Here is a 23,493-nt window from a genome sequence, read left to right on the forward strand (position 1 = left end):
CGCCGGAGTTGATCGCGGAGGCCACGGCAGCTGTAGCAATGAATAATCGCGCCGCTCCAAGAAGGATGGCGTTGAGGGCGGCTGCGGTGGCGATGACACCAACGCGGAGCATGGAACTGTTGCAGCACTTGAAAAATTGCACATTCTACCAAAGAATGACGGTCACCTCGAGGATCCCAGCTGAAAATTAACTTCCAATTATACAATATTACTGGATGAGGACTTCGAATTATCGAGCGATTTCTTCTATAGGATTACATGCAAAACTGACGGGACCAGCACTTCACTTCTAATTAACCAAAAATTCCAATTAAGCGGCTTCGAATTATCGGGAGTCGATACAAGAATTTCAGTGAAGCACTGTGCCACTGTGAAATTAAAGTAGAGGTACCTGCTTGCATTTGCAGGGCAGTAACACTCTTGTGCCGCAAGTGTGTGGAGTACCCAAATCTAAGAGCCTCGTTTTAGATTTTCTTTTCTTTCTTTAACATATTGCTGGTGTGCTCCAGACTGTGACTGTATTCTAATCAATTAGGAAATTATACTCGTATTAGGAAATTACACTCGCAGACACCTTTCTGTGGCTATGAAGGGAAAGCTACGGTGCACATGTGTTACCGCGTCAAGTAGTCCGGCTGCGTTTGACTGCGCTTTTGGTTATTGGGAACAGACACTGAATCGGCACAGCTTCCACGTGTGACGGTTTCACATTTGCCCAGACGCGGAAGGATAAAACTGCAAAATAAGTGAACTTTTACACTCAATGGTTTGTTCTGTCTTATTGAACGGTTGCTAATAAGGTGTTCATGTTTTTTTTTTCCCAGAAAACTAACATGGATTAAAGCGCAGGACTCTTTTCAGAAGCGCTTCGACTCGTGCACGCTTCGCCTCCGTAGCTTTCCCTTCATAGCCGCAGAAAGTTGTCCGCGAGTATAGCAGATGTCACTTGCATACTGACACGTGTACTTATCTCTATCGGGCGACCACGTTTCGCCGCCGAACAAATGTTATCACACAGCGCGGGACGCGCCTGCATGTATCCGAAGTTTCTGGAAAGTTATCGATGCTTCTATCCGCTGTCTGTTGTCGCCGAACCTTGTATTATCTGATTACATCGCGTGACGCGAATGGTGTAGAACTTTGTGGAAAGCACGCGGGTCCGAATGATTAGACTGGAACATTCGACGACTGCTGTATAAAAGCCGACGCGCTTGACCCGCAGATCAGATTTTCGCCGATCGCCGACTGTGTTCGCCGCTATCCTTTCGCTTTAAGTGTAGCCTGTTTTGTGGGCACAGGTTCGCCCAATAAAAGCTAGTTTTGTCTTTCACAGTACTGCTACTGTGTTCTTTAACGTCACTACCACGTGACAATACGTAGATAAAATGTAGAACGATAACTGACTAATTTTACGTTCTGTTCTGGTGACTCATCACACATGCTCTAAGCATTATGAAGCACTTTTGTGTGAAATACATTGATTATTTTTGGTAGCCTCTCATACGTACAAGTCACGGAACATGGTGACTTTTTTTTTTCTCCCCCTTCAAGGAATGCTTGAGGTGAAAAACACATAGAACGCTAAGCCTAGAGCCAACATTTCAGTGAGAGGCATTTTTAACCATTCTTCAAAAACGGGTGCCCACGAAATGACCAGTCTCCAAGAAAATAATCTGCATTTCTTTATATGCTCGGCCTCCATTCAAGGTCAATGACATGTTTTTTGAAATTCTATCCTAGCCTTTGCAACAAAATTAGTTCATTCAATAAAGAAATTATCTTCAAATTTGCAACATTCTCAGGCATCATTAGTTGACAAGCACATAGAGCCTTAGCCTAGAGACATCATTTCGACCAGCAGGTCTGTCTCAATTGGGGCAGCAGCTGCTTCACTCTACGGGACAGACACACTACAGTTGACGACCGGTAATTCCTACTCCAGGGTGAATGTAAATAAGTCCGAACTATTGAACGTCCGAAAAAAACTAATGTATCCAAAAAAGAACACCTCATTTAAGTTTTAAGGTGCCTGTGCACAGAACAAGTGGTCAATGCGTTGCTGCATGCACTTTCGCTTACATGCAACCAAGTACGTCTCTATTTCTGCGAGTTTTGAGTTTCGCTGTATGACGATGCACGGACTGCAGAGGCTCGACTCAGCTCAGCATGTGGAAGGCTCGGAGCACACGGCACATCATCACGCCGAGTCAGTCGCTGTTTGACGGCGGGAGAACTTGCTCAATTATTTCGTCATCGTTTAGGGCTGTGCGAATATTCGAAACTTTCGAATACCGAAGCGAATAATGTCATATTCGATTCGACCTTCAATTCGAATAGGGCTATTCGAAAGCTTCGAATATTTTCGAAGTCTTTCGAAGTTTAATAATACCGGTACGCGTACATTTTTTGCAAGTTTGTCTTTCTATATCTACCCTGGGTAGAGCATTTTCATGCCACTTTGCTGACGGAGCCACGGCCGCTCGAAAGAAACATGGCCGTGACCGAGCTTTGAACCTAGCATACGAATTCACGAACGTAAACAATATTGATAACGATAGCGATGGCTCTTCGGAAGTTTTAAAGAAAGCGTTTACTATTGCATTTTTTGGCACTAAATATAACGTAACTGTAACGTCATCCTAATATCCGTAGGTACTTATCTACCTAAAAGTACATATTATACCTTGTAATTGTAAGATATAATATAAATCGCCTTAACACCGACAAATAAAAAAAGTTTGTCTTAGCGGTAGTAGGTATTTGGTGAAGCAACCATGTGCTTTCTATAGCTTCTTTCTTTAGGCTTGCGCTTGCAAACGTGGTCGCCGGATGTGTACGTCGCTTCAAGTTATCAACTTCAGTCACGCTTTAGTTGTTCATTTTGCTCGATTGCGCGCACAGCCGAAGTAGCCAAACCATGAACGAATCGGCGCAGCGGGTGTTCCGGAGTGCCATCTGGGAGTTCTTCGATCGCGGAGCCAGTGACGCGACGTGCCGCACGTGCAAGATGCACCTTAAGACGCCCACGGGCACTACAACCACCCTCGTCAATCACCTAAAGTGTCACCCTGATCCATTCAAGCAGTTCGAGAAGCTCCGTGCTGCCGAAAGCTCAAAAAAGCCTGCAGGCCCTAAAAAGACGACGGGCACCAACAAGGCGGATGCAAGTGCTGCTAGCTGTAGCTACTTCAAGCCGACGTTGAAAGGTGACAGTCAGCGTGCAAAAACGTTAACAACGAAGGTTGCACAGTTCCTGGCCACTGGCTTGCACTCTTATTCTATCGTTGAGGAGCCAGGCTTTTTGTCTTTGATACACACAGCAGTGCCCGAGTGCAAGGTCCCATCGAGGACTACGTTTTCTCGGAGTGTCGTGCCAGAACTTTACGCCAAAGAAAAAGAACGGATCAAAAGTGAGCTGCGCAATCACTTCACTGACGGGACCCCATGCTACTCGGTGACGACCGAAGGGTGGACGTCTAGGCCCGGGGATAGCTATGTCTCATTTACATGCCATCTCGTTGATAAAGAGTTCCGGCTTCACAATTATCACCTTGCATGCCGGCACATGCCGGAAGACCATACATCTGACAACCTGAAGCGCATCCTCCTTGACTTGGCAAAGGAGTGGGGACTGCCTCAAGATGTTCCAGTTTTCATTGTCACTGACAATGCCAGAAACTTCCTGGGCGCCGCATCGCGAACGGGATGGACAAGTCTACAGTGCTTCGCGCATACGTTACAATTGTGCATACAGTGTGCAAAGAAGGACACTCAGAATTTTGAGCAGCTGTGTGTCAAGGCCCGAGCAATTGTAGGGCACTACAAGAGGAGTTCCCAAGCCAGAAGTCGCCTCATAGAGGTTCAGGTTAGCATGGGCTTAGAGCCCCTTGAAGTGATTCAGGATGTTGTGACGAGATGGAACAGTGAATATGAAATGATGTCACGCCTTTAAAAGCTCCGTGTACCAATTTCCTTGAATCTGTCGGAACAGCACACATTGGAAAACCTGACTTCAAGTGAATGGCATCTGATGGCATCCATCACATCAGTGCTAAAATGTGTTGATGATGCAACAAGAGAGTCTTGCTCCGAAAAGCATCCAACTCTTTTGCAAGTGGTGCCACTAGTGCATTGCATGCAACTTCTGCTCACTCAGCAACAGCAGCGTTGTGGGGAGGAGTCTGCATTTGCAGGAAACCTCCTTCACAGCATGAAGTCCAGGTTTGTTGATATAAAATTGCAGGAGACATATGCCTTGAGCACAGCATTGGACCCCCGATTTAAAGCCGTTTGTTACGACACCACAAGTGAGAAACGGTGGCTGAAAAATCTACTCTGCTCAGCTGTGGAGAAGAGCCTGCCTCAGGGGAGAGACAGCGAAGAGTCCAATGCACCTGCACAAGCTGTCTCCAGTGATGTGTGGGATGTTTTTGGAACCGCATTGACACGGGGGACAGTGCGCCCGTGAGATGCAAGCTACATCCAGTGAATGCGAAGAAGCAGAAGATCATCGAGGGCTGTGTGGGTGACCTCCTAGAACAGGGCCTTATAAGACGAAGCACCAGCCCGTGGACTAGCGCCCCAGTGCTCGTTGCAAAGAACTCTGGAGGCTACCGGCTCGCTGTGGACTACCGTCCGTTAAATGCACGCACCCGAGTACCTGCCTACCCAATGCCTCAAACAGACTGGCTGCTAGTGCAGTTGGGCCGAGCAATGTGGTTTTCCAGCTTTGATCTCTCCCAAGGGTTTTTCCAAATTCCTGTTTGCAAGGCTGACATAGCTAAAACGGCCTTCATTTGCCATCAAGGTACATTTGAATTTACGAGGATGCCTTTCGGGGTGGCAGGCGGTCCAGCAACTTTTCAAACCCTAATGGGCCGGGTGCTGCAGGGAATCAATCACCACTTTGCTATGGCATTTTTAGATGATGTCCTTGTATACTCAGAGACACTGGAGAACCATGTTGAACATGTAAGGGACGTGCTATAACGCATTGAGGGTGCTGGCCTTACGATTGATCCAGATAAAGTGAAGGTCTGCCGTCAGTCCCTCAAGTTTTTAGGTTACATCATCTCCTCTGGGCAGTGCAGACCAGATGAGGACAAGGTGAGTGCAGTGCTGGATTATCCAAGACCCAGTACAGTTAAGCAGCTGCAAGCCTTCCTGGGACTTGCCGGCTACTATAGAAGCTTCATCCCTCACTTTTCACTGACGGCACATTCACTGACCAACCTTTTGAAGAAGAACAAGCCATGGCAGTGGGAGGAGCGCCAAGAACAGGCTTTCACTGCACTCAAGCAGGCCTTAGCTCAGGATGCTGTTATAAGCCTCCCAGATCTAAATCGACCCTTTGTGGTGGAGACAGATGCAAGTGGCATTGGCATTGCAGCTGTGCTACTGCAGGCTGGCCCTGATGGTCTGCAGCCTGTTTCCTTCATTAGCAGAGTCCTTACAGCAGCCGAGAGCCAGTATACTGTCCAGGAGTGGGAATGCCTGGCAGTAGTCTGGGCAGTGGACAAGTTCAGGGCATATCTTGAATTTACGGAGTTTGAGATACACTGTGACCACTCCTCCCTGGCATGGATGTTTAATACCGACCAAGCTTCACCCAGGGTCAAGCGTTGGCTTCTTCGGCTGCAGGGCTTCAGCTGCCGAATCAAGCACAGACGAGGGCTGGCAAACATACCCGCTGATGCCTTGAGTAGAGCCCCTCTCCAGTGTGAAGACAACCCAAGTGACAACCTACATGAGACGCTGTTCCCTATTGCTGCTCCAGAACCTGAAGGCAAAATTACATTTGATGAAGTAGCTGTGTCCTCGGAGGTTGACTCTTCCTTGCTGAGTGACACAACACAGCTGGTACAAGAACAGGCTCGTGATGACCGCCTCTTAAAGCTGAAGGCGGTGGTCCAAGGGACTCTGCTACCAAGCTCGGACCCTGATCATCGCCTCTTTCGCGATCTGGCGGAAACAACGGAACTGCAGCCAAGCGGATTGCTGGTTCAGCAAAGAGGCAACCAGAAGGTAGCGTGGTTACCTAATCACTTGCGGCAGCTGGCACTGAAGGTGGCCCACGACCATCCCACTGCAGGCCATGCTGGATTTTTCAAAACTCTGAGGCGTGTTGCTGCACGATTCGTCTGGCTAGGCATGCGAGCAGACATATCAAAGTATGTGCAAGGCTGTACTGCCTGTCAGCGCACAAAAGCTTGGCGCAAGAAACCAGAGGGCCTCATGAGCAGTCAGTGGGCAACATCAGCCATGGAAGAGCTCAGTGTTGACATTATCGGGCCCTTGCCATCTACACCCCGGGGCCACAAATACTTGCTGGTAGTTATTGACAAATTTACGAAGTTTCCAGAGCTTTTCCTTCTACGAGCAGCAACAAGTGCAAAAATACTGGAGTGCATGGTGCAAGTCTTCTGCCGCCATGGCACACCTGTGGCCATCACTGTTGTGTCGGCAGCGGCAGGCAAGCGGGGGGCCACGACCGGGCGAACGCGCGGCAAGCGCCGGCGCAGGAAGGAGACACGGAGCAAACTGCTCCCGATGAAAACCGGAACGAAGACTCGGCCGACCCGCGGCCGTTTATTACTTATAAAGGCTTCACACGCTAGATGACACCTCCAGATTGGCCCAAGCTCATCACGACAGAAGGGGGGTGCGCCATCTAGCTAAACAACTACAAAACATACATGTACAATGACACAGAGATCTGACAGGGGGCGACACTATACTACATCATCCCCCCCTGGACACAAAGTAAGCATACAGTGAAACGCGCACACAACACGCGCACTTAAGTCCAAAGGCGATTTCAGTTCGTTCCCCCCCACGTTCACACACGCGCGCCAGCAGCACACAAAGCACGCACTTAAGTCCACAATAATTTCAGTCCGTCCCCGCCCAAGTTCACATACACGCGCACCAGTCTTGGGCACCAAAACACGGGCAGTCACTCAAACAAAGTGACAAGGAACACGGCACAAAACTCACTGCACCGCAACAAGGAGCACTTTATACCTGTGTTAATGAAACATGTGGACTGTCCTAAATGTCACAGCGAGGTCCCTAGCCATGGCATTTCGAAGACAGCAATACGCTCTACACTACAGAAACAAAACCATCGAGCCACGGAGGCCGTTTTCTGTCACGATGAGGACGCGTGCGTACCTCAGAACTTTGGGGGTTGCGACGCGTATCGGTCGACTTTAAAGACCCAGTCGTCCCACTATTTCCCTCCCCCTGGTTGGACAATTGAATGTGGTTGTCGCTCAAAGCTGGAGAGGGTTGCCCAGGAAGCTCCTCTCGACGTCCCAACAAGTCCTGGGAGGCTACCGATTCTCCTACGGAATCAGAGACGACTGCTGACTGTGTAAACTCGGAAGTGATACAGTCAGACGGAATACTCAATTGAAGCTTATGACTCTGAGAAGACGCTGTCGCTACAGACGAGTCATCGGAATGACTATCCAAGTTTGAATAAGAGTACAAAAAATCTTTGTCACTTGTACACAATGTACTACCTGCTGAATCCTTTATCACTAGGGTTAACTTAGACACATGCCACGTCTTCCCATCACTGAGTAAAAAAGTAGATGGTCCTATCTGGGCCTTGACTTTACGAGGTTTACTGTACTTAAAAAATCCTTTCCTGTTAAATCTTATTCTGACGGTGTCTCCCACCTTGATACGAGTTGCCTGAGCACCTCTACGTTTGTCCACGTACTGTTTAGTCTGCCACTGTTTCTGCAAGACCCTTTCTTGAACGTGAGGCACAAGACTGTCCTGTTCCCGTAGATCTACACAGAGCTGCATGGTTCCATCCTTCTTGCGTACCACCACGAGTGGAGACACCCACTCAGAAGCCTCGACACTCTTGATGACGTCGCAGTCCTCGAGACGTCGCAATTCATTTGGGACCTGGTCACGGAGAGCCAGGGGTAGTCTGCGCAATTTTGAAGATACTGGTTTTGCATCTTGCTGCCGATGAATTCGGTGCACACAGTTGTTGACGAGACTCAACTCGTCACTGAAGAGGTGATCAAAACCCGGAGGCACACCTGTGGGGCTCTGTACTGCAGGAAGCGATGGTAGACGACATGTCAGCGACGTACCGTCGATCTGTATGCCCAAGCGTTGGATAGCGTCTAAACCCAGCAGTGATGTTCCTGTAGTCGTTACGTGGAACGTGACGGAGCATGACCTTTGGAAAAACTGGACAGTGGCTTGAAACAGGCCTTGAATGTTGATGCGTTGCTTGGAGAAATTTCTCAAGTCCACTGTTGGTTGTGACAGCCTGTGCTGTCGACCAAAGTTATTTCTAAAATCTTCGGCCGTCATGCATGACACAGACGCTCCCGTATCCACCGGCAGTCGCATGGAGAAGCCGTTCACTACGACCGGAACTTCCAAATCTTTTTTATTATCAAAAGCGCTTACCGTCAAGACAGACGCGGACGGCTGCCTTGCGGAAGTTGAAGACAGCGTCTCTGCGGAAGAGACGTGTTGAACAGTACGGGTTTTCCGGCATACTGATGCAAAATGGCCCAACGTGTGGCAGGCGTTGCACCGCCGGTTCCTTGCTGGACAATTCTTGTACGTTGCAATATGTTTCGTGCTGCCACACCTGTCGCATGCACCACGGTTCCCGGAGGAGCCATGTGCGAAATGTCGGCCCTCTTGGCGGCTTCTCGGAAGAAGTCGGCCCTCTTGGCAGCTTCTCGGAAGAAGTCGGCCATCTTGGCGGCCTCCCGGACTACGTCGGCCATCTTGGCGGCCTCCCGGACTACGTCGGCCATCTTGGCGGCCTCCCGGACTACGTCGGCCATCTTGGCGGCCTCCCGGACTACGTCGGCCATCTTGGCCCGTCGACGGAACGCCAAGTTGAGATGCCTCGATTCTTCGTACATTTTCGGAGCCGAACGCGCGGTTCGCTCGATGCAGGGCTTCTAACGAGCGTCCAATTTCTTCTGCCTTGTCCAGGGACAGGGATTCGCCATGAGCCAATAACTTTTCGCGAACGCTGACGTTCGCTACTCCATGTATGATTTGGTCTCGGACGCGCTCGTCATAGCTTGTGCCGAAGTTGCACTGTACCGCCTTCTCCTTCAATGCGGTCACGAATTCCAGGAATCCTTCTCCCTCGAACTGCTTTCGGCTGGTGAATTCGTGCCGTTCCGCCAGGACATTTGTTGACGCGGCGAACAGCCGGTCAAGCCGCTGCAAGAGTCTCGGAAACTCTGACGCTGGCGGGACCGCATCACTTGACGTTGACGCTGCGCCGGTCGACTGCCTTGCTGCTTCGCTTGAAGCTGACGCTGCGCTGGTTAACTGCCTTGCTGCTTCCTGCTCCTCGTCTGCAAAGTACTTCCGTTGTCCCTCACGCCCGAGAGCGCTGACGAGCGCGGACGCTCGTCGCGTGTCCGTCCAGTCGCCACCGCCGGCCGCTTCGAGGTGGGCCTGAAAAATTTTTTTCCATCGATACCATGGAATTAACGGTGGCCCGGGCAATTCCAGAAAAACGGGAAGGTTCGCCGTAAAAGACGCCATGCCCGGTAGCGCGCAGGAGACAGTGCAGAAAACAAGCTGGAGCTCGCAGCAGGAATGGGGCACGGAAGAACAAGGGGGCGAGTAGGCCTAGGCTCGGAAGCCTCGCGACGCCAAGTGCGTCGGCGGCGTCTGCAGGCCGTGCCGACACGTAAATGACGCTTCACTTACGAAGCTCGCTGGTTTCCCGGGGCTTCGGTCGGAACCGCTGCGGGAATCCCATCCTCGTCGCCAAAAGATGTTGTGTCGGCAGCGGCAGGCAAGCGGGGGGCCCCGACCGGGCGAACGCGCGGCAAGCGCCGGCGCAGGAAGGAGACACGGAGCAAACTGCTCCGATGAAAACCGGAACGAAGACTCGGCCGACCCGCGGCCGTTTATTACTTATAAAGGCTTCACACGCTAGATGACACCTCCAGATTGGCCCAAGCTCATCACGACAGAAGGGGGGTGCGCCATCTAGCTAAACAACTACAAAACATACATGTACAATGACACAGAGATCTGACAGGGGGCGACACTATACTACAATCACCAGTGACAATAGCGAGCCCTTTGTTAGCACACTATGGCACAATCTCTTGAAACACTGGGGCATCAAAGATTGTCACACAGTGCCTTACCGGCCGGCTGGCCAAATGGTGGAGCGTCACAATGGCACAATTAAGCAGTGTCTACGGGCATACTGCTCCAACCACAAAGACTGGGACCGGCATATACCTGAGATCGCCCTTGCCATGCGTACTGCCGAGAGCGTCGTCACCGGATATACTCCAGCATTGTTGTGTTACGGCCGCGAGTTGCGCACCCCATGGGAACCTGCAAGCGACAAGGAGGACACGGAGCCTCCGAAAGCAGCACACCATGCACTTGCTGCAGAACTCCAGCGGTGCCTTGGAGAGGCCCTCCAGCATGCTCGGTCCCATCAGGCAGCTGCTTGGAAGGTGCAGAAATCCTGTTACGACCGTCATTGTCAGCCAACAACCATCAAAGAGGGTGACCTTGTGCTGCTGGATTCACATACCTTGAGTGATGCTGCCAAGGGCGTTTCGGCGAAATTGGCACCGCGGTGAAGTGGACCTTATTGTGTAGTCAAACAATTAGGTGACAATGACTTTGTTTTGAGCGATCCTGCTACAGGACGTCGTCGAACTACCGCCCACGCTGATCAGCTGATGCTCTACCACGAGCCATGGCTTCTCCCTACCAGCACAGCTTCACGATTCAAGGGGAGGGGGGGGAGAGTTGTGATGTGCAAGGGCCAGGGCAAGCGAGCCCAAGACCCACGACGAGGGGCCACAGTTCTCGGAGGCCAAGCGCGGGATCGACAGTAGTTGACTGAGCGGTGAACAGGTGGCGTGAGTGCGGGGAGGACAGCGGCGCGAATGTGCGGGGAGAAAGTGAAAAGGGATCGGAGTGTGGTTGCGGGTGTTGCGGGCGCGGAAGGTTGGCGTTCGGGAAATAAAGCGGTAGTTCGGGACAACGTGTGGCCTGTCGTCGATTGTGACAACACATAGCAACATGCACTAGGATGAAAGGCTGTGTGAGCAGTGCACAGTTGTCTGAATAAATTGAAAAATGAAAAGGTCTCATGCCTCATGTCTGTTTCTCATTGCCTCACATTTATAATGGTTCAGAAAATATAACTGATAAAACAGCCAGCAGAGATCATTGTAACAAGATTATGTACTTCACTCCATCAATTTTTCTGTTGTGTACTAGGAGTCCCAAACATTTGCTTCGATTCGAAAATATTCGCTTCGCTTCGAAATTATTCGAACTCGATGCCTATTCGCTTCGTATTCGCATCGAAGTGAAAAAGCACTATTCGCACATGCCTATCATCGTTCAGTTCGGCACACGATGAAACCATGCTGTCGACATCTGCAAAGCCTTCAAATCTAACGCCGGCAGGAATCTGCACACATTTGAGCTCGTTGTGATAGCCGGAAGTGCAGCCGCTTCATTTGCGGATTCGGACTAATTCGGACTGCAACGGCCATTGGGGCCATTTGACACAGCCTATCAATAACTTCACAAGACAAAACTTCATGCGCTCAGCAGAGCGCTGTCTGGAACGCAAACTAAGCAAACAAGCACAGCATGGCGGAATGCTGTCCGCAAGGCAAACTCAACAAACAGAATGGTGATAACGGGCCATGCGCGGGGGTGCTGGAAAAGAATATCATGATCACGGTGTATGCGACCTCACAATTCAGGCAGAGCCTCCAAGATTGGCAGTTGCAGTTAAATCTCAGAGGTGCAGAGTGGCGACCAAGGCAATGCCTCAGAGATAACCATCTAGAGAGTGATCTCTGAGGCCATACTTGATGTATTGTCAAGGTTGCCAGAGGAGATAATGGCAGCCAAGTTGACGTACGCTACAGCCCACGGACGGAGTTCAGATAATTGAATGTAGAGCTGGCGGCTGTCCGAAATATCGGTCATCGTTACACGTTAAGTCTATGGGGCCAGTGGCAGTCCTGCGAAGCTGTCTGAATTACCGAGCATGTCCAGGTTATCGGTGTCCAATTTATCAGTCGGCGCCTGTACATGAGTGTACAGCTGTGCTCTGCAACAGTTTGGTTTCGTGCCTAGACGTTTCTGCATAGTGGTGAATGTTTTCATTGACATAATATGGCAAACAGTGCAAGAACAAGACAATAGATTAAGCCCACACAGGCGACACAGCATCGTCTGCTTCCTACACCTGTTCCATTATCGCGCTGTTTTGCCATATCATGCTGTTGTGCCAAGAAGCCAGGCTAACAGCCACTTGTGTGGGTTTTGTGCACCCAATGCCTTCCCAGGTGATGTTGTGCACAACGGTGAAGCTGAACCCTCGAGTGAGGCCGCACAGGCCAAGACACAGGAGCTGACCACAGCTCTGCAGGCCCTGGAAGTGATTGGGCCACACCTACACCCAGGGCTTTACTCCAAGGTGGGCACACGCACCTGAATTGCATGCCTTTCCTTCTGAAAAAGCAATACTTAGTCACTTAAAATGCAAGCAGAACTTTCTTTTGTCTGGAAAAGAAAATGCTTGTGCTTGAATCCCTGGAACCATTGTGTTTAACATGTTTAGACATTTAATTGCATGCATATGTGTATTGCACATTTCCTGTTTGTGTGAACCCTCAAATGTTTTTCCATATGAACTTGTACAGTCCCTTTAGAATATATTAGTGTGGAATAAATTGTGCGAAGTTACAGTGATTAATGCTGTGTTGCTTTCATGATGGGATCAGTGAAGCCAGGCTATTGAATGAATGATTGTGTTGTTAAAGGAACCTCAACAGCAAGGGCATGATATGCAAGTGAAATGCAGCAGAGAAGCAACAATTGGGCGTATGAATCAGCATAGTTGTGCACATGTTGCTGGAGGAAAGGTTGCAGCGTCATGCAGCAGGTGCTTTCCTTCTGCAGCTGGATGCAGCACTGCCACCACTGTGTGATGCCCTGGACCACCCGGCTCCGGTGGTGCGCCACCTTACTTCCCGCTGCTTTGGCATGATGGCCCGAGTGCGGACAGTGCCAACCATGGGCACTGTGGTCGACAGAGTCTTGGCCAAACTCGGGGCTTCGGACGACGACGTCCAACGACTGGGAGCCGTTGAAGCAATCGCCTGTATCCTTTCTTTAAAGTGCAGTGGTGTCTATGGGTGCATCACATTTCCCTGACTCTGAGATGCCCTAAAAACCGGCCAGTGCTGCAAATGCAGTGTCGTTTTCACACTCACTTGTAGGGCATAAAGTTTGTGGACCCTGTTTCTCTTGAAAGAAAAGTGGGCCTTAGTAGGGGGTGAGTACAGTAATGTTAGCTTTTATAATGAAATATACACTTGAGCTTGAGTATATTGAACCGGTTTACATTGAATCATCCTGTATATTGAAAAATTTCTGAACATGGTATAGTAGTTACACTGAGTATATATAGCAAAAATTGCACTTACATCGAACAAAAATAGCATCGACTCCCAATATATTGAACATCGAATGCCACAAAAGTGCCCTTAGAAGTTGTATTTTCCTTGCAGCAGTGGGATAACGCGGCGACACATCCCAGAAGTGGTTTAGTCTGGTGCCGCGATTCCATCCACTCGCTCTCCCTACCATGACCAGGCTGCGTCGTGCAAGCTGTGAACACCCCCCATGCAAAAAATGATCCTGGCCCGCCCACAGTGCTTGCTCGGACAGCCACGCGGAGGCTCTTGTGCCCTCATAGTGCAAGATGGCGCAAGTCCGAGTTGGCTCGTTGCTTTTCTCGTTTGTTGTATTTCCGTCTTGTGGGCTTTGTCCCACAGAGTTGCTGTGATGGCCAGCATGAAGTGGCAAAATTTGACTTTCGCCGTGAAGCTCGAAATCGTAAATCGAGATGAACGCGAATGTTGCCGCAGCGTACAAGATTCCGAGGAGCACTCTCAGCACGATCTTGAAGAGTAAGGGGGAGATTAGGGCTAAAGCGGACACAACGACCGGATGCTCGTGGCACCTGACGCGTACGCATGGCCAATGTCGAAGTGACGGTGTACAAGTGGTTCATCCGAAACTGCTTCAGACATGCCGGCTTCTGCGTACCCAGTGATGACGGAAAATTCTGATGAGTGCGACGAAGCCATTAGCAGTGTTGCTGAAGTTTGGAGCAAGCTGTCAGGATTTTCAGAAGCTGTTGACGGATCAACACTCGACGAGTTTGCGGGTGCGGATGATAGTGTCACGACAACAGGAGAGCCCAAAAATAAAGACTACGTTGCCAACATCGTACTGAGCACAAGTGAAAGTGGGCACAATGAGGAAAGCAACAACAATCCTTCGGCCACATCCTCAGAGGTGATTGGTGCACTCGTACTAGTGTGGTTCTCCTGCGCGAATGTGAAAGGTTGCGACCTCTGCTGCACCAACTCTTTAGACTATGTGGAGAAGCGCATGCTGTCGCAGGCAGTGAAGTTGCCCAAGCAGAAGAAGATACAGGACTATTTCATGCAAAGCTTAGCTAGTTTCATCAGTAAAGTGCTTTTATGAATGGTATGAGCTTTTATGACGTCCACTTCTTTAGCAGGCCGATATCAAATTATGCCCTATATCGAACTGATAGGCGTGTTTTTGCGAGTTCGATAAAACCGGGTTCGACTGTAGTAGTTCTTAGGTTACCACTAGTACCTGCAGTAGGTCTACTTGTTGCTGCCAAGTTTTCTTGACTATACATTAGCCTTTCTTTTTGTAGCAGTCGCTTGAATACGACCTACATACTGAGTTCTGCATACATAGAAGTGCCAGATGTGCTTGGCTTTTCTTGCTACATGCTGGCTGGTCTTTTCTAAAATTTCAGACTGATACCATTTTGCATGAAGTTTATTCACACATTTGTGGGCGTTACTTACCATCATCCACGGTAAATCCATAGCAGGCGTTGTCTGTGGTAATACCACTCAAAACTTGTAGATTCTAGTGCAACAGAATGGCGGTGCCATCTGTCGGGGCTATGGCGTGAACTCTGGTTCCGCCATAGCTCGGATGGTGCCGCTGTTTCGTTGCAGCAGAATTGAAAAGCCTTTTATAGCATTGCTGTCGGATGACAGCCGCTTGACATTCATCGTGGGCACTGCTGGTGAGTAATGCTTGCAAGCAAGGTCCTAAACTTCACGCAAAATGATATTGTTGTCGGAAATTTGAGATCGGCCAGTGGTGGTTTGGCATGAAAAGTCTTGCACTGCACACGTGGACACTCCTATTTATCGTATTTACACGATTGTAAGTCAACCACTTTTTTTAAATTTGGAAATATGAAGTGGGGGGTCGACTTACAATCGAAACCATAACATGGCACTGCCAAAAAAGTGCGACCAACGAGAGCTACAACATAGTTACAATTTCATGTTTGCTCTATGGTCCTACCCACAGCTTTTCACTATCACGCGTGTTTGTTGGCTTTTCGGAAGGGTTTTTCAACATTTTTGAGAGTTTTACAGTGCACACAACACTCGTGAGGGGGTGTCGATAGTTAATGGAAGCGCCGCTGTTCCATTCGCAGCGGCACCCTCAGAATGGCGGCGCTTGCGGGGAGCATCGGTAGTTCATGGAAGAGCAGACACCGCTCGCGGGTTTCTCTTTCCCTGTTGCCCTTAGCTTTCTCTATAGTTTGACGAAAGGCATTGGTTTGATGCATTCCACTTGACTGCCGGCTAAATGCTATTTCTATGCTTCCTCAGTCGTCGTGAGTGCTGCAGGCCCACTAAACATTCGGCACTCGTTCACAGCAATGTTTAAGAGGGCTGCCATCCTTTACGTCGAAGAAACAAATCACTGCACAGCGGGCCGCAAGTTTGATGTTTCTGAACGGGTGGTGTGAGAGTGGCGATTGAAGCGAAGCGAAATTTTCACCTTTGACGGCAAGTGAGGAATTTCCCACGTGCCGAAGTCTGAACGCTTTCCGAAGCTGTAGGCTAAGCTTGCGTCGTGTTTCGCTGAAGTGTGTGATCGGTCCCTGCCAGTGAAGTGCGACATGGTCATGAAACAAGCCTGGATCTTCGCCTTTGAAGGTTCTGCTCCGCCGTGAGTATGAGTAGCTGGCGGCAGAAGACTGCGAAATTACGCCAACCGGACCTGTCCAAAGAGCCTCCCTGATGGCTGCGTGTGGTTGGGTGCATTCGGCGTGGGCTTCTGTTCCACAAGATACCGTGGTGTGGTGGTTTGCCAAATGTGAAATTTCGCAGGACGGCGATGCGCTGTGGGACCGTAGCAACGATAACGATGGCAGCACTAGTGAAGATGAGTAGTCCAGTGACCATGCCAGCTACTAATAAATTTTCGTTATCGAATGCGCCCTCGGGTATGCTCTCTTTTTTTTTTCCTGTCACGCGATATGGGAGGGGTGGGTTGACTTACATTCGAGTCGACTTACAATCGTGTGAATACGGTATATGGCACTCGGTACATACAGGTAGTAGTGTTTAATTAGGCCAGGGTGCAATGTGGGAGAGAATAGATAAATGCCAGAACTTTTGTTGATGCTGTCAAATCTTGTGGTTAGGAGTTTTTGAACCAGCCAGTTTTGCCACTCCAATTACTATTCTGACTGATACCACATTAGGGAGTTCATCCACAATCTTCTTACCATTTGCGGATTACTGATTGGTGGTGCCACCTTGTGTCGCAGAGCTCAGCCAGACAAACACGGAGGTGCCACTGCAGCAGCCAATTGTTCTCTACTTCACTGCTGGCGTAAATTTTTGGCAGCGGCATAATAGTGAACACGTTGCCATTATAAATGTTTTTTTTTTTTTTTTCAACAAAAATGCTCATGGAACCCATAAGTGTGTCTACGAGGCATTACACCTAGACGAAGCATCACGAGATGTCCCTACTAGTGTCCAGCCACGAGGTTCTAGTTTTATGCAAATGTTGTGCTGGAGTGCACGAAACGCTAAAACTGTCTAGCTCGCGGGCTGTTGTCCTTGACCCACAAACCTGCCAGGTGTCATTGAGGGCCTCTCCCTGGGCATTGTGCCGTACCTGGTGTTCCTGGTGGTGCCTGTGCTGGGGCGCATGAGTGACCAGAACGAGGCCGTCCGGCTCATGGCCACCCACTGCTTTGCCGCCCTGGTTCGCCTGATGCCCCTCGACGTGAGTACTCCACACGTGTGCGGTAGGCATGTGCGAATAGTGCTTTTTCACTTCGAAGCGAATACGAAGCGAATAGGCATCGAATTCGAATAATTTCAAAGCGAAGCGAATATTTTCGAATCGAAGCGAATATTTGGGACTCCTAGTACACAACAGAAAAATTGATGGAGTGAAGTACCTAATCTTGTTACAATGATCTCTGCTGGCTGTTTTATCGGTTATATTTTCTGAACCATTATAAATGTGAGGCAATGAGAAACAGACATGAGGCATGAGACCTTTTCATTTTTCAATTTATTCAGACCACTGTGCACTGCTCACCCAGCCTTTCATCCTAATGCATGTTGCTATGTATAAACACTAACTGCTCAACATGCTCGGGGAGAAGGTGTTCTCTTCTAGTGGTGACATTTCCTGTTGATGAGAATAACCTCTCACTTGACACTTGGTTTGCTAGCACCGACAGGTATAACTGAGCTAGCTTGGACAGTGAAATTTTTCCACCACAAGAAAGTATTTTCCAAGCGGGGCCGAACAGGTGCATGGAGGTACTCCTCCACCTCTTCCATAAGTCGCTGGGAACCAGTGCTTGAAGTGTTGGTAGAGGCCAAAGCTCCAAAAACATCCCACACATCACTGGAGACAGCTTGTGCAGGTGCATTGGACTCTTCGCTGTCTCTCCCCTAAGGCAGGCTCTTCTCCGCAGCTGAGCAGAGTGGATTTTTCAGCCACCGTTTCTCACTTGTGGTGTCGTAACAAACGGCTTTAAATTGGGGGTCCAATGCTGTGCTCAAGGCATATGTCTCCTGCAATTTTATATCAACAAACCTGGACTTCATGCTGTGAAGGAGGTTTCCTGCAAATGCAGACTCCTCCCCACAACGCTGCTGTTGCTGAGTGAGCAGAAGTTGCATGCAATGCACTAGTGGCACCACTTGCGAAAGAGTTGGATGCTTTTCGGAGCAAGACTCTCTTGTTGCATCATCAACACATTTTAGCACTGATGTGATGGATGCCATCAGATGCCATTCACTTGAAGTCAGGTTTTCCAATGTGTGCTGTTCCGACAGATTCAAGGAAATTGGTACACGGAGCTTTTAAAGGCGTGACATCATTTCATATTCACTGTTCCATCTCGTCGCAACATCCTGAATCACTTCAAGGGGCTCTAAGCCCATGCTAACCTGAACCTCTTTGAGGCGACTTCTGGCTTGGGAACTCCTCTTGTAGTGCCCTACAATTGCTCGGGCCTTGACACACAGCTGCTCAAAATTCTGTGTCCTTCTTTGCACACTGTATGCACAATTGTAACGTATGCGCAAAGCACTGTAAACTTGTCCATCCTGTTCGCGATGCGGCGCCCAGGAAGTTTCTGGCATTGTCAGTGACAATGAAAACTGGAACATCTTGAGGCAGTCCCCACTCCTTTGCCAAGTCAAGGAGGATGCGCTTCAGGTTGTCAGATGTATGGTCTTCCGGCATGTGCCGGCATGCAAGGTGATAATTGTGAAGCCGGAACTCTTTATCAACGAGATGGCATGTAAATGAGACATAGCTATCCCCGGGCCTAGACGTCCACCCGTCGGTCGTCACCGAGTAGCATGGGGTCCCGTCAGTGAAGTGATTGCGCAGCTCACTTTTGATCCGTTCTTTTTCTTTGGCGTAAAGTTCTGGCACGACACTCCGAGAAAACGTAGTCCTCGATGGGACCTTGCACTCGGGCACTGCTGTGTGTATCAAAGACAAAAAGCCTGGCTCCTCAACGATAGAATAAGAGTGCAAGCCAGTGGCCAGGAACTGTGCAACCTTCGTTGTTAACGTTTTTGCACGCTGACTGTCACCTTTCAACGTCGGCTTGAAGTAGCTACAGCTAGCAGCACTTGCATCCGCCTTGTTGGTGCCCGTCATCTTTTTAGGGCCTGCAGGCTTTTTTGAGCTTTCGGCAGCACGGAGCTTTTCGAACTGCTTGAATAGATCAGGGTGACGCTTTAGGTGATTGACGAGGGTGGTTGTAGTGCCCGTGGGCGTCTTAAGGTGCATCTTGCACGTGCGGCACGTCGCGTCACTGGCTCCGCGATCGAAGAACTCCCAGATGGCACTCCGGAACACCCGCTGCGCCGATTCGTTCATGGTTTGGCTACTTTGGCTGTGCGCGCAATCGAGCAAAATGAACAACTAAAGCGTGACTGAAGTTGATAACTTGAAGGGACGTATGTACATACACATCCGGCGACCACGTTTGCAAGCGCAAGCCTAAAAAAAAGAAGCTATAGAAAGCACATGGTTGCTTCACCAAATACCTACTACCGCTAAGACAAACTTTTTTTATTTGTCGGTGTTAAGGCGATTTATATTATATCTTACATTTACAAGGTATAATATGTACTTTTAGGTAGATAAATAACTACGGATATTATGATGACGTTACAGTTACATTATATTTAGTGCCAAAAAATGCAATAGTAAACGCTTTCTTTAAAACTTCCGAAGAGCCATCGCTATCGTTATCAATATTGTTTACGTTCGTGAATTCGTATGCTAGGTTCAAAGCTCGGTCACGGCCTTGTTTCTTTCGAGCGGCCGTGGCCCCGTCAGCAAAGTGGCATGAAAATGCTCTACCCAGGGTAGATATAGAAAGACAAACTTGCAAAAAATGTACGCGTACCGGTATTATTAAACTTCGAAAGACTTCGAAAATATTCGAAGCTTTCGAATAGCCCTATTCAAATCGAAGGTCGTATCGAATATGACATTATTCGCTTCGGTATTTGAAAGTTTCGAATATTCGCACAGCCCTAGTGTGCGGTGAATGCTAGGGCGAGCTGCAAGGAGATGGCATCCACGGTGCACAAATGATTTGGGTGGGGAAATAATAGTCAAAACAAAGTCTGTGAATCTTTAATAAAGATTGAAGTCAATATATTAAATTCATATACTATAAATGTATTAAGTCAAATATTAAAGTCTTCATATTGAATAATGAAATAATCTAGCATTTTTCACCGAGCTCTCAGTGTTCTTTTGCTTCCACTGTCGTTTTTTTTTCTTTTTTCAAATTGTAATGCGTTCAGGTCTTTTAGTGCGAAAAAAGCAATTTATTTATTTATATGTATATTTGTTTATTTTCTTACTCTCAGTCACCCGAAGGCTTTACAGAGAAAGGGGCGAGAACAATATGTGCGTGGACAGCCAACTTGAAGCCTTTAGGACTTACTATAGCAGGTGGGGAGGCAGTTCTAATTATTGGGGGCTCTTGGGATGAACAAATCGTTGTACAATCATACCTCGATGTAACAAAATTTACTCTGTAGGGAACTGTTTTCATTTCCCAATCTTAGTTTCACCAAAAAACAGTGTATATTTCATTTTGCAATATAATGAAGCAATTTCATGACACGGTTTCAGTTTCACAAAGTTTTCAGCCATTTCAAGCATATACTGTATGGTTGTACGTATGGCTGGTAAATGTAGCAGAAAAAAAATATACATTAAAATGTTGGCCGTGGCACAAGTTATTTACAAGTGTCCTTCAGCATGAAAAGTCTGAGGGGCATAAATGCCTAAACAAAGTAAAATATACAAACCCCCATGTTTTCCAACAAAATGCATATTTATTTTATTTGGGGAGCTCATTTGAAAAGTTTGTTAATGACAACAAAGGAAATGTGTCTGTACTTTGCGCACTACAACAATGACAGTAATTCAACAAACAAAAAGCGGCTCAGCCAATGCACGAAGAGCTATAGTGCTCTTTGAAAGAGTGAAGTGCATAAACGTACAGTACCACACCTCGTTCTAATGGTGGCATTGCCCATACGGCGAATAAATTTGCCTAATTCTGGATAGAAAATTTGTAGGCTGCTTGAGGCGAGACGTGTGTGTTGAACAACTGGACACTATTGTGTATAATTGATTTCTTCCCGTTCACTCACAAACTCGTGGGTCGGCACAACAACAGTGGCTCTCCCGCTGCGGAATCGTTCGGAAGACTTCGCTTGCTTCGCTGTTTCCTCCCGTATACTGCAAAAGCTCTTTCTGCGCTCGAATTGAATATGAATAAAAGGGCGAGAACTGTCGATTTATATGAGAAATTCGAAACCTTCGCATGCCCTCATTGAAATCCTCGGGTAAAGTGGCAGTAACAGTTTGGTTAACTGTAGCGCTTGGCATTGCTTGCAGAGCGGGGCCATTGACGAGGCAGGCGGGTCCCTGTCAGCTGACCTGCGCGAGCGCCGAGCGAGTGAGCGCCATTTCCTGGAGCAGCTCATGAATGCACGGCATGCGGATAACTACGAGCTGAGCGTGCCCATCAGGGCACAGCTGCGCTCCTACCAACAGGCAAGGCTGGTTTGCATTCCTCTCACCTGAAGTGAAAGAAACAGGTTATTGGCATAGTTTCATCTAGCTTGCATTAATTAGGGATCATGAGAAGCCAACAAAGACACCAACGACAGCATAGGGGAAATTACTTGTACTTGCTAATTGAATTTAAAAAATGATAAATTATAATGGCAACGGAAGTGGATGAAAAAACAACTTGCCCCTGGTGGGGAACGATCCCATGTCTTCGCATTACGTGTGCAGTGCCTAAGAAATGCGGAGACGTGGGATCGTTCCCCGCCTGCGGCGAGTTGTTTTTTATACCACTTCCATTGCCATTAATTTATCATTTCTTTAATTCAATTAGCAAGTACAAGTAATTTCCGCTATGCTGTCATTGGTGTCTTTGTTTGTTGGCTTCTCATAATACGATTAATAATAATCGGGCCCCTCAGTTAACCCCCTTTCTTCTCATTCTTGCATTACTTAAGTAAAATTTTTAAATGGTAATTTGAAATGTGCAAATGGTTTCTCTGCAACAGGTAATTTTTAAGATGTCAAGAAAATGATGTATTTTCGTGTGGTCTAGTTTTTGGAATTGGGCTTTCTGAAGTGATGGCTCTTACAAGGGACACTGGCACCTAAAAATAATGCATAATGATCAGTATTGCAATGCTAGAAGAATGAATGGTGGGATCCAAATGCAAATTATTAATTTTAGTAAATTTCTGTAATAATATTTGTTTATATTTTAGGCCAACTTCTCTCTATAGCTTTTTGATGAAAAATAAGTAAATATTATTGTGATAGGATAGGATAGCATAAAGTAGAACCAGGAATATCATACCTCGAGTACTGTGACGCCGTGAGAAATGCCATTTTGAGAAATCGAGAACAATGCAGGGGTCCAATCGAGCAAAAATAAATGCTCCACACCCACCCGGACGGAGCAAAGGAACAGCCAATTTTTGGTGGCAGTGAGCAGTGCCTCCCCTTGTTAAAATGTGCGAAGATGTGTAGGAAGCATTGAATATTGCTGTTTATTACTGCATAGCAGTGATGGCTTGCGTATAGTATCCGGGGTAAATTTGCGGGTGCTTCGAAAGCTTTCCCAAAGCAACAGTGGTAATTTCTTCCTTCCCACTCAACCATTTACTGTCAACAGCGCAAAGCTCTTTCAACCATGGAATGAATTTACTCATGGGTAAAATGTTTCCTCCAAAGGTACTGCAAGGTTTCAAACCGTGTTTTGGCATGTCTATTTGTGCATTTGAAAAACCACAGAATTGATGTTAATTACTGTCCACTCTGGAAGGAAAACCTTACTGGTAGGGGTGTGCAAATTTAAAATTTCCAATTTCGAAGCCAATCCGAATAATAAAAACCAAGTGCAAATAAAATTGAATACTTTTCGAATATGAATGCAGTAAAACCTCGTTAAGCCGTAACTGCTTAAACAATAGTTTCGTTTTAAAAGTAGTAAAGTCATATCCCCGACGACTCAGCGACCATTGAACATAATGTGTTATAAACAATAATGCGTTATGAACATAAACTGTACCAACTTATTGCATAAGTATCGGTTAACACATAGTGTTTGTACTTTTCGTAGAGCAATCACGGCGTTAGGTCGGCCAGGCAGAATAATGAGCCTCAGAGATCAGACTGGCTTCCAAGCGCAAACGCAGACGGTGTTTGGAAGGGTGAAGCCACATTAACATCAACATCCTTTCGGCGCCGAGCCAGAGAGCATTGTGGCTGGCTCATGGTGGCCAGTGTTGTGGCGTTGTGCAAGCTGGACAAAAACTGGGTGCTCTGCATGGAAGAAAAACTGGGCGTCCGTGCTATCGAACGTGGCATGCGGAAGTCAGTGCTGGCACGCGACAGGGATCTACCGTTGACTACAGTGTGTGGCATTTGGAATGAGAGCAAGTTGCTCGGCATCGCTGCTGCAACTGCGAAGAGATGTCGGCTACGAGATTCGACTTTTCGCCATTGTTGCCT

The 23,493-nt window shown here is 48.1% G+C and overlaps 2 protein-coding genes across 3 annotated transcripts in view; one reads left to right on the forward strand and one right to left on the reverse strand.

Moving 5' to 3' along the window:
• Hel89B (histone acetyltransferase 1) overlaps positions 1 to 23,493 on the forward strand; it is a 392,774-nt gene that overhangs the window by 278,425 nt on the left and 90,856 nt on the right. For both annotated transcript variants that reach the window (XM_075703080.1, XM_075703081.1), the window contains exons 25-28: positions 12,357 to 12,487; positions 12,973 to 13,174; positions 17,021 to 17,169; positions 21,349 to 21,507. In XM_075703080.1, the coding sequence (XP_075559195.1) occupies positions 12,357 to 12,487; positions 12,973 to 13,174; positions 17,021 to 17,169; positions 21,349 to 21,507 (641 nt within the window). The remainder of the gene's footprint in view (positions 1 to 12,356; positions 12,488 to 12,972; positions 13,175 to 17,020; positions 17,170 to 21,348; positions 21,508 to 23,493) is intronic.
• On the reverse strand, positions 7,175 to 9,877 carry LOC142590675 (uncharacterized). Its single transcript, XM_075703082.1, has 2 exons — positions 9,721 to 9,877; positions 7,175 to 9,462 (listed from the first exon to the last, which is right to left on the reverse strand). The coding sequence occupies exon 2, from the start codon at positions 8,910 to 8,912 to the stop codon at positions 8,445 to 8,447; it is 468 nt and encodes a 155-aa protein (XP_075559197.1). The 5' UTR covers positions 8,913 to 9,462; positions 9,721 to 9,877; the 3' UTR covers positions 7,175 to 8,444.

The sequence above is a fragment of the Dermacentor variabilis genome, chromosome 8 (genome assembly GCF_050947875.1).
Source record: "Dermacentor variabilis isolate Ectoservices chromosome 8, ASM5094787v1, whole genome shotgun sequence".
In the NCBI taxonomy this organism is placed as follows: Eukaryota; Metazoa; Arthropoda; class Arachnida; order Ixodida; family Ixodidae; genus Dermacentor; species Dermacentor variabilis.

What these genes read in the sequence shown, in the direction of transcription:
- LOC142590675 (XM_075703082.1), bottom strand. Translation starts at nt 8,912, where the DNA reads ATGTACGAAGAATCGAGGCATCTCAACTTGGCGTTCCGTCGACGGGCC.